This window comes from Pocillopora verrucosa, chromosome 5 (genome assembly GCF_036669915.1).
Source record: "Pocillopora verrucosa isolate sample1 chromosome 5, ASM3666991v2, whole genome shotgun sequence".
NCBI lineage: Eukaryota > Metazoa > Cnidaria > Anthozoa > Scleractinia > Pocilloporidae > Pocillopora > Pocillopora verrucosa.
In genome coordinates this window covers 17,229,486-17,240,643 of record NC_089316.1, presented here as the reverse complement: position 1 = coordinate 17,240,643, position 11,158 = coordinate 17,229,486, and the positions used below count along the sequence as shown (strand labels likewise).

Genomic DNA, 11,158 nt, shown 5'->3' with positions numbered 1-11,158 from the left:
CATTTCAAGCGGCCATTTCGCGCGAATGGATATTGTTTTTCAAACCCGACATTTTTAGCTTGTGTGTTTGTTTTCGGTGATCTAGTTAATCATTGGGTGCTGAGGACAATTTTGCATTTTCATCCTCGCCGATTTTATTTTTTATTTACACCTTCCCACCCTCTTATTCAGTTTAATTTCTCAGTTCACCCACTGATCCTCCATTAGTGGAAAGGAGACCCATACATCTGAGATACCTTTTACCAACACTGAAAAAGCCACATGGGTTGCTAGTGAAACTATTGGTTTATATTTTATCACACTAATATCAGTCGAGAGAGTCAGCTCAATAACCATAAAGCCAGTCATGGCTAACTGACTTAAAACTTTCCAATACATTTTTTGTTGCGAAATAATTCTAAGTCATTCAACAAACATCAATAAGACTTTACGGATCAGTGACTCAGCAAGGAATTGTGCCCTCACTATACATGTATCAAATAAACGAATTCACTTGCTGAAAGCAAAATTTAGCATTTACCTTTGTAATAAGGAGTTGACTTGAAAGAGTTTAATTCAGTCGTGTCTATGATAAAAAAGTGCGTGCTTCTCACAATCTTCTTTTTCTACCTTTGTTTTAAATGAACGTTCAAGTTCTTTATGGTCAACTCAATCAATTTGAAAGTGACGAAAAAACAACGAACTAGTTACCTGTCTGCTGACGGATGACATCACAATCAGTTGACAGGAGATCGAGACGGGAATAGCCGAAATTAAGTCTTAGTCACAAAATAATTTATGCCGCAAAGTCACTCATTTTCAACAAAAGAAACAACTTGTTTTTTTTCCTTCTAAGTGCTTTGTTATGATAATTTAAGGCAGTTTAATCTCAAAGGTGCGAAATTTGCGCGCAAAACAGAGGGTAAGGAGAAGGTATAGTTTATGATAGATTATTCTTCCACCAAAATTTTACAGTACTGTTCCAGAAAATTATCCTGTTCCTTTATTAAAGGAATATAAAGTTATTCATAAACTAACATGCTTGCAACAATTCCTCGGCAAACCGAACTTTCCCTATAAGTTCACCCTCGTGAACATCCTGTAGACCTGAACAATCATCAACTTTTGTCTTTTCCTCTTAACCTCTCTGTAAACTTCAGATTTTCAAAATAGGTAATAATGATAAAAAACCATTGGCTAAAAGCGCTGAATAATTAATGACACAAACATACAAGCAATTTTCCTTGTTCAAAACGTATGTTTAAATTTTCAATTTTTGAATTTCGATGCTGAATTGGCTACAAAATGCATTTTCTAGCCAAGTGGTAGGAAAAATTGTTTCTGGAAAGAAAAACACTTTCTTTAACATTAAAAGTCGTAAACTGTTGTGTTTAATTGCAATTAAGGAGTATTCTTCATTTGTATAATCGTATCCACTCAATATATACAAATGATTCTTAACATAACAGGGCGGCCAGGGTCCCAAAAACACCACAGTTACAGGGTGTAATTCTGGATGAAACGATATCTTTCTTACTTTTAATTCTCATTGGAGACCCAGAATTAACAGCACCGTTGTTTACTCAAATCTTCAAACAAATAGCCTCAAAACATCATTCGCTGACGTCATAACCTGTCTTAGATACATTTCACGCGCACCCAGTTTGACTTTCTCCTTATACTAGCTCCTTTATGATATGAACTGTGTTTTCATGGAAGATGGAAAGGAACGAGTTTTTAGAGGCGAACGAATTCTGAGATTTTTATAGGAATATTAAAAATTTAATTTCTTTTTTTACGTTATGACAAGGATATAATGTTTTGACTCCCCGCCAAAACAGATATTCAACTCAGATTAATTTACAAAGTAAATCTTCGGGTGGCATTTTAAGGGAGGTTTTAAAATAGGGTATCGTGTTGCCATGCTGCATCATTTTAGCACGTATCAGCCTTTAGAAGGTTCTTATCTCAGCGAAGGCTGGGTTTAAACGACCATTACGTTTCCAACGGAAGGTCTTTGTATTGATCTTGAAAGGAAAGGAATTCTGTGATACTCCCTCAGGTGAGTCTCTAGCATAAGAGAAGTTGTTCGATGAGATACATTTTAACTAACAGTTCCATTCTTAATGGAAATCTTCAGCGCTGCCAAGCGTAGGAAATGCATTTTCAAGTTGGCAAAAAAATATTTGTTGTAATTTTGTGGGAAAGTTGTATTTGGATCAAAAACAAAAGAAAAGTATTTGGAAAGTAAGATCTTTAAGTCATCATTATTAGCCACTTATAATTTGAATCTATGGTAAAATCATATTTGAAGTCGAGTTTAAATATGGCAACAGATTATCAGTTTAAATATGATCGAAAACGTTCGGTTTATCATCGTGGTTGATACATGTACCTCTAAATATGAAAATGGTGTCGAGGAGATCGTAAGACACGAAGGTTATAGATATAAGTTAAAATGACTCAAAATGAGCCACAGTTTCTCCTCGAAGACTCAGAACTTAATTCCCCAACTCAAGCGCCTGTTTTTTTTGCTTTTTTATTGGTTTACAAAAAGATGTTCCCTTTTGTAATCAAAATGACTTAAGATTAGACTGAAAATGCCCCGCCTATTAGGTTTTAACTTAACTTTAACTTAACTTTTTAACTTTTGTTTCAGTCCAGGCTGTGTTTGAACGAAAAAAAAACCAGCAAATAAAGTCACGCTGAACTCGCGCGAAAAGTAAGAAGACGTCAAAATGAAATAAGAGCATCAGTGACAAACTTAGCTGCGGCTCGTGTTTTTACCTTGCAAGTGACGAATAACAGGGCTTACGATCAATAAATTTTTATTTCGTTCCAGAGTGAGTGGCTTTCGGTGTTATGGGTGTGCTTTGAAACGGTAGCGCTCTGTGTCTCCCACAGAGATTCAGATATAGCTGTCGTGCTCTATAATTCTCTCTTGCATAGGGGTGCTATTCAGTAATTGCATTTATGGAGCTTCCTGACGCAATTTAGAACCCCTGACAAACGCACTTTAGTACTATTTTAGCAGCCGTGTCTTATCGACCCGCACCAGATCGTACCACATCGCACACACACGCTTGCGCATTAGGTCTTTTTGCATGCGTGTTATATAGCACGTTTCACGGGGTCCCGTTTGTAAGACTGCTTGGAACAAAGCCAAACAAAATTCACCATGCCTCTCTGCTTTGTTCATGAACTACATGCCCCGTTGCACGTATCGTGTTATAACCCGCGTGCTCCTATAATTACATGCTCCCTGTTTTTCTGTGGATGGCTACATAAGTATAGATACGTGCAGCATTAAATTCCGATTTTCATTTCAGTTAGGAAAAAACCACGATGGTGGTCCAAGGGTTCTTTCATTTGCCAGTTGTCCTCTCCCTGTTGGTATTGTTTCATTCAGTATTTACACAGTACCACCGTGATACTCGCGAAGACTCCATCTTTGGGATGATGTTACAAAATCACATCTTTAAAACAATCACCAGAGCTGCATTCGGCGATGAGTGTTTACGGGAATGTTATCATGACATCAGATGCCAAAGCTTTAACTATGTCTTCACCCAAGATAAGTGTGAGCTGAGTAATCGTACAAAGGAAGCCAGACCTGAAGATTTTGTGCCCAACTCTGAGAGATATTACTTTAGACGAGACATGAATAGAGGTAAGCCTTCGGATCAAAATAATAAAGGTTACCAGTTACCCAGTACGGAAACAAAATAGAGTCTTTCTCTCTTCCAATTTATAGTCATCCTCGGTGCCATTCCAGAGCTTCCCGCAGGCTCGTGCAAGGAAATCAAGGCCAGTGAAGGTGGACAAGCGGTCAGTGGTTATTACTGGGTGAATCTCATTAAGAGAGCAGTTCTACTTCACTGTGACATGAAGATCGAAGGTAATTTTATTGATCAATAATGATGCCAATGAATTTGAAAGCGATCTTCAAACTACTTTCACTACTTAACAGTAGTGAAATTAGGGCCTAAAAAAAACAGGTTTGTACGGGATTTGAATCCATGACCTGTGCGCCTCCGGGGCAACGCTCTACCAACTGAGCTAACAAGCCAACTGGGGTATTGCACTGGTATAGCAGAGGTCATGGGTGCGAATCCCGTGCAGGCCTGATTTTTTTTTCGGGCCTTATTTCACTACTCCTTAAGTAGTGTTCATTAATGCGAAATCTTCAAAATTATTTCTTAAACCGCAGTTCACATATATGGTTTTCATATGTTTACAGTCATTGGTACTATTGATGTCAAATAGCCTCTGTGATTTCTTTCGACTACGTATAGATACATTGATACATTCGATAGATTGCATTTCAAAATAAATGTACCCAGATGGGCTATACCATTGCCTTGCCTTGTTAAAAGAATATATCGTTTTTGAGTCAAACTCTTAGTAGATTTAAAGATTTGGCTTTAAAGAAACAAAAAGGGGGAAGGGGGAGGAGGCATGATAGTGAATGACGTATAGCAGTTGAAACGAATGCTGTTAAATGAAAGAAGTCATCAGGCGAATAATACTATGTTGGCCGGTTGCGCAGTTCAGAACTGCGGGGACACGGGTCGCCCTTGAACTGTGCGACATGATATCTCGAATCCAATGAATTGCGTCAATAACAAAATGCTTGCGTGAAACCTACAAAAGAAACCGTCCTTTTCCATACTTATTTATCGACTTTAATAAAACAAGTTATGATCCCTTTATTTGTAGATGCTGACGAATGCAATGCCTCTATCCCTGTTTGTGACGCTAACGCTGATTGCAAGAACACTCTGGGTTCATACAGTTGTTCGTGCAAAGCCGGATTCCTGGGTGATGGAAAAACTTGTAGAGGTGAAGAGACACATTAATTCATATAAACTTCAGTGTAACGCGAGAACCCTTGCGGTAAAGAGAGAGAGGAGGGGGGCACAGTATATGCTATTTCTGGCTTCTCGATCACCGTCTCCTTACAATGTGTACCTCCTCGAGCAGATGGTAATTTATTATGGTCCAAAAGCCCTTATCATCCTCAAGTGCCATGTCTGAAATCTCATTGAACCGAACTGAAGATTGAAGATAACTTTCATACATGTATGTGGCAAATTAAACTCTAGCCTCCCCCCCCTTCCTCATTCATTTGGGTCTGAAGATTTCACGCCATTGAGTTAAATTTCAATAATATTCTCAGCAAAAAGATGAAGTAAGCCGAAAGAGAATTTATGGTATTAGGCTGTTTCGATTTCAAGTTGATAATTTTTAACAAATATTTCGAGGTTAGTATTATCACCAAGGACATTTCTATTTTAACGACTGTAACTTTATGAAAGTCATATATTTGAACTGCGGATAAAGACGTGACTATGAAAATAGATAATTGCTGCGAAAATCGCTTTCATATTCACATTTAAATTCTAGCGCTCATTTAAATCTCATCTCCATATTGGTAAATTTGCCAACAGATATTGATGAGTGTAGTGCTTCTATTCGGGTGTGTAACATAAATGCCGACTGCCACAACACCCTTGGCTCTTATAGCTGCTCCTGTAAGCCTGGATTTACTGGTAATGGAATGACATGTGCAAAGCGAGGTAAACTTTCTTTAAAACCCATCTCAAACCCGGTCGTGTTCATTTTTATTCTGAGCAATCTTAAAGCCCTAAGTATCCAAATCGGGAGTTGATGTGACGATTAAGAGTCTCAGTGTAATCTATTATACTTCAGATTCATTTTAAGATTATTAGCGGGCTGCTTTATTTATTTTCAAATATCAAAGCGCACTGCCGCAACAAAGTGGTGCTACTGTTTGCAGTGTAGTGTATTTTTGTCGTTGTAATAGACAGAAAGACAAATCTGTTTACTAAATAATATAAGTAAGAAATTAAATACATACTTGGGCGAAAAAAGAAAAAAAAAGGAATTATTTGAATCAAATGCCAACCAATTTATCTCATCCTAGCTTGTTCTTGAACTGTCATAGGAAAATCAAAAACGTTTCCCATAACGTTCGACAATCGGAGTTGTACCTCCTTGACCTTCTAAATACTTTCTTTGGGTCACAAGAACCTTAAACGCGTGTTTTTTTTCCCCTATTGCTTTTATTTCACGTGGATATCATTTGATCACGCACGGCATTTTGAAGTCGTCACTAACTCAATTTGGAAAAGTCTCGCTCGCATTTCAATTTTCCACCCTATTGTTTATTTTACAGATGCTAAAAACTGTGCTGATAAGTATAATTCAGGCGAACGAAGCAGTGGCGTCTACTCTATCAACCCGGACGGTTCGGGTGCCTTCAATGTTTTCTGTGACCAAACAACAGCTGGTGGGGGGTGGACTGTGTTCCAGAAAAGACTGGATGGCTCTGTTGATTTCTATCTCAACTGGACTAACTACAAAACTGGCTTTGGTAGCTTGAATGGGGAGTTTTGGCTTGGACTGGACAGAATACACCGCCTTACTAATAGCAGTAATAACAAGCTTCGTGTTGATTTGGAAGACATGTCGGGAAATACAGCCTATGCCGAGTACAGTGTCTTTACGGTTGGCAACGACGCAACAAAGTACCAGCTGAACGTTAACAATTACTCAGGTAAGTTTTCGTTACGATCCTTTCAAAATGCCTGTGCTTCACGTTTGAAAAATTGAGTTCTAATCCACTACCCTGATGTCTAAGCCCCTACCTCTAAAATGGCTAATGCTGTGAACAAACCGTCGGTGTTTATTTTTTTTTTTAAGGAAACGCTAGTGACTCGCTGGCTTACCATAATGGTTATCCATTCATGACAAAAGATGTTTCCTCTTCCAATTGTGCTGTGACCTTTAAAGGAGCTTGGTGGTATAGAGGTTGCTACGAAAGCAGCCTAAATGGTGTTTACCATCATGGAAAGTACACTGGTGTTGATAGCATTCGGTGGCACGGATTCCTACATCACTCAGCCAAAAGAGCTGAAATGAAGATGAGACCCATCAACTTATAGAAATCGAGGACAGATATTTAATTGCTTCCCACCTCTGTCATCTCTTGTCAAGCCTTGGTTAGTGGGAAGGGGGACTGGGGGCAAGTGAGGGTGATAAAGAAAGGCTTTTTTCTCTTTTCCTCCCTGTTACACGCTGAGAACAACTCACGTAGGACTATGACGTCACAGAAACAGGCAGCAGTAATTGCAAAGAATATAATTATTTCATAAATTGAGTAGTTTCGTACCCTTAGAAATAAAATACGTCTTCCATTTTAAGTGTGTCGGAAGCAAAATGTTTTGTTTTCCGTCAAAAACCAATTTTACCTGCATTAAATAAATTTACGTTTACGCATCGTCAATTTTTGTTCTGCGACCACCGAATGTAAGACGCGGAACCGAATATGCATGGTCTGGAAGTCATAAGGCAGACGTGAACTATATTCTCAACGAACACAGGTGGATTTTTTTTCATCCTAAATATACTTACATTACAACCTGATGTTTTTTACTTTGCACTATCAAAAGCTCAAGTTTTAGATACCTCTGAAATGAATCGAATAACAATATTTTGGTTTTCTATTTTGACGACTGGCAGATATTCACACGAAAGGGAGAAAAAAATCTATCTTACCTTGCGTGAGGCACTTTAATTCTATTTTATTGTCACGAAAGTCAAAAATATAAAGGGGTACTGTTCTATAAGTAATACTACACTTACCTTGCCCTACGCAATAGTTTAGGTATAAATTTCCTAGTGTTGTGTATTTAATACATGGCTTTGTAAGATATCGGCTCAACTTATCTGTACTGAATTATTGCGATGTGATAGACCCAAAACTTAGCAAGAACTCACTTTGCGACCACAAGACTTAATAATTAACAAATAAAGACAAACAGAGTCTTGACTTCTCGCCGTTGTAAGGGAAAGGTAGAGCACGAAAAAACACGTAGTCAGGTGCTTCTCTACTTTTTCTTGAGTACACTTCTGCTATGCTTTACAGCAGGACAGAGAATAGTCGGTGTTGATTTGTTTTTTTTATGATGATTAATTCATCAATTTCCCAACGTATTCGGTGGTGGGGTTTTTCAAGTCAAACCTTATGCTTATGTTAAAATTTGAAAATGTCACCGATGATTTTCATAAAAGTTAGTTTCATTCTTAATAGCCTGTTGTGCTTTTATCATCTTATCCTTATTCATCTTATCCTTATGATAATAGAGTCTTACTGGTTTTCCTTCCGTTTGGTCACTTGTACTACAGATCTAGACTTCTAGACTGCATATTACTACTTCCTTACTCACTTGGACAAATCAAACCAGAAATGGATTGAGGCTCTTGTCCAGCCCTCTAATAACGAGAGAAATAAAACTCCACAAATGCCTGCTTTGAAAAATAGTTTAGTAAGCGAATAAAAGTGAATAACACAAAAGATGTGTTTAAACGAGTTTAATGGTTTCTTAATTTCGATGTGATGCAAAACTATTTTGAAAACAGTGAGCAACAATTGCATGACCGTGCAGCGCAACAACTTTCAGAAGTGATATCCTGGGTCTTCAGAGCGCATTGGCTTAGAAATCAGCCTCCTAAAGTCACTGTGACTAGTGCCTCCCTGGAGGTATATTTTTGTGATCTTTTCCGAGCAAAACGAAGTTCGACGTTAGATTAAGTGTCATTCCCCTGCCCCCACGCAATGGCGGTCTATATAACATTAATTATGATTAACAGAAGGTAAATTCCTTAAGGAACTTTCACAATGAAAGCCGACCCCGATAAATAAACATTTAGTTTTTTTTTTACTGAGCCCCTGCTGCTTTCACTTCATAGTAAATCGCTATATAGAATACAATGGAAATAATTATTGTTTTTCTTTTTTTAACTGAGCTCATGCTGCTTTCACTTCAAAGTAAATCGCTATATAGAATATAATGGAACTTTTCTCTCACCTTGCGCAAGTTCCGTGCAGAAACGACTTTCACCCTATTAAGCAAAACATTTTGATAAAATCTAGCTTTTTTCCATGTGATTCTGATTGCTTTATTGCTTAATGAGTTCTCAGGTGTGAGAGTTTGTTCATCCTGTAATTCATAGATGCAATTCGGAAGCGAAATTTACTCAGTTCCGTACAAATATTGACCCTTCTAACTTGCATTTTTTAAGATTTCCAGTTTACAAAATGATTGAAGACCTCTGAGTGATAACTGTAGGCGCAAGAATTTGTATTATCATTTTTTGTTAGTGTTGGTGTTTCATAGTTTCGCGTTAGGTGTTTATTTTCTCCTCTTCATTAGTGTCCTTTGTCAGTTACCAGTTTTGTACCTGTTATATTTATTTGCATATCGTATATATATTGTTCGCGCGTAATTTATTTGGTTAGTTGTCTAGTTTGTGAAAATTATCGTTACATATCTAGCTCTGGGTTTCATGTTTTCGTCTTTGGTTTGGTCACATTCGTCTTGTAAGTGTCCTTGTTTATTTCGCTTTGTCGTTTTCCAGTACTTTCACTCATATGATGTAAGTTATTTTATGCTCATTTGCGTGTTTGTAATTTTGTCATTTTCAGTTACCGTATTCAACAATGTGTCAAGTTTGTTCTAGTAAAGTTTTAAATACGAGTGATTAACGTTTGCGGCTATAATAACTAATGCCAGAATTATTCCCAAAGGTAAAAAAAAATTGACGAAATTCCAGAAAAAAGGGCTAGGAGGCTCTAATATTTGCATCGCTCACTTCTTGTGGGAGAATATCACTTCAACGTAATTTACCGCGCGCTCATTGATCGAATACTATTGTCAGTAAGGTTATCGCTGATAAAGATGAAGTGTCATGTAAAGCAACGCTAACAAATCCACGCAAATTTCTGAGATATAAACAATGGCGGATTTCCAAATTTTTAGGATCAGTTTTCTCGGGGAAGTTTTAGAAGAACATTATGAGGTAAAACAAAAAGCGGAGAAAAATTTTTCAGAAAAAGAAAGCCGGTTCTCGGCGGGTTCCCAAGGTTGAAAGAATACGACCACGAATAGTTACTTTACTTTTCGTGATTCAATAATTGCAGACGCATGATAAAGCGAAGAGAGGATGTACGACCAATGTATGTCCTTTTCAAAATATTTATGAAATATGAAGGCATTTCATGTTAAACAAATTCAGCTGGTATGTATTATGAAAATAACGTGAATTGTCTTCGTAAAGCGTAAGTACGGAAAGTGCGGTTTTTTTTAACAACTTTTAAAAGTGGTGATAATTACAACTCGATATTTCATGACTGAAAAGCGAGATTCAGATATAAAATAGTCCCAAGGGTCAGTGGTCGATAGCTTTTGTGTCTTTTTCCATATATATTTGTTACTTTATAATTGGCAGTGGAGATAAACGTAACAAGTGTATTTCGACACTTATGAATAGTTTGTGGGGTGGTTATTAAAAAAATCAATGAAAGGCAAATAAAAACGATAGATAAAAGGCGCAGAAGTCTTGTAAACAAAGAGTTAAACTCATTCTAAGCTAGCAAGCCAACTGGGAGCTGGTCATTACGTTGGTTCCAAATAAAACCGTGAAGTGATCAATTAACAACTGTGAAGATATGAAAGTCATATATTTGAACTGCGGATAAAAACATGAGTATAAAAGCGATCTTTGCAGTAATGAACACTACTTGAGCAGTAGTGAAAGTAAGGCCTGAAAAAAATTAAGGCCTGTACGGGATTTGAACCCATGACCTCTGCGATACCGGTGCAGCGCTCTACCAACTGAGCTAACTAGCCACTTCACTCCACTTCACTTCATCACTTAACAGGTTTATCAGGTTTCTGCCAAGTCTTTGATTTTGGACGGAAAGTCAAACGTTGTTGTGGTTTATGACAGCGAATTTGGAACTTACCTTGGCAGTCGAATGTCAAATCGATGTAAAAGTTGTAAGGTATTCGACCATTACGGATATTATCCGTTCGAAGGAATGCGACACATGTACGACAACATTTTAAAGAACAAGTTTTTGATCAGCATCGAGGACACCGCGATTCAAGTGTCGTCGCCTATTTTAATCTTTCACACCAACACAAAATTGGCTGGATCTCATTAAGGGCATTCTTGGGAAAAAATTATAACCCCCCTTTTTTTCTTCCCTAATCATCGTTAAAACGATGTATGTATTCGGTGTTCCGACACTTGCGTCGGATTTGTCCGCTCATTGACATTGCATTGTATTCACATTACTTTTGGTTGTTAT

The 11,158-nt window shown here is 37.6% G+C and overlaps 1 protein-coding gene across 2 annotated transcripts; it reads left to right on the top strand.

Annotated features, from left to right (window-relative positions):
• Nucleotides 1-1,918: 1,918 nt before the first annotated feature.
• LOC136281016 (uncharacterized) lies at nucleotides 1,919-8,325 on the top strand. Of its 2 annotated transcripts, none has more exons than XM_066167193.1 (7): nucleotides 1,919-2,041; nucleotides 3,309-3,649; nucleotides 3,734-3,877; nucleotides 4,699-4,821; nucleotides 5,430-5,558; nucleotides 6,179-6,559; nucleotides 6,706-8,325. In XM_066167193.1, exons 2-7 carry the CDS (start codon nucleotides 3,325-3,327, stop codon nucleotides 6,945-6,947), a joined length of 1,344 nt encoding a protein of 447 aa, XP_066023290.1. In that variant the 5' UTR covers nucleotides 1,919-2,041; nucleotides 3,309-3,324; the 3' UTR covers nucleotides 6,948-8,325. The 2 variants fall into 2 exon arrangements, with proteins under 2 accessions (XP_066023290.1, XP_066023291.1); XM_066167194.1 differs by lacking the exon at nucleotides 1,919-2,041 and adding an exon at nucleotides 2,727-2,822.
• The last annotated feature ends 2,833 nt before the right edge of the window (nucleotides 8,326-11,158 follow it).

Coding starts and splice junctions, on each gene's coding strand:
- LOC136281016 (XM_066167193.1), top strand. CDS start 3,325: ATGGTGGTCCAAGGGTTCTTTCATTTGCCAGTTGTCCTCTCCCTGTTG. Junction 3,878..4,698: donor CTGTGACATGAAGATCGAAG/GTAATTTTATTG, acceptor CTTTATTTGTAG/ATGCTGACGAATGCAATGCC. Junction 4,822..5,429: donor TGATGGAAAAACTTGTAGAG/GTGAAGAGACAC, acceptor ATTTGCCAACAG/ATATTGATGAGTGTAGTGCT.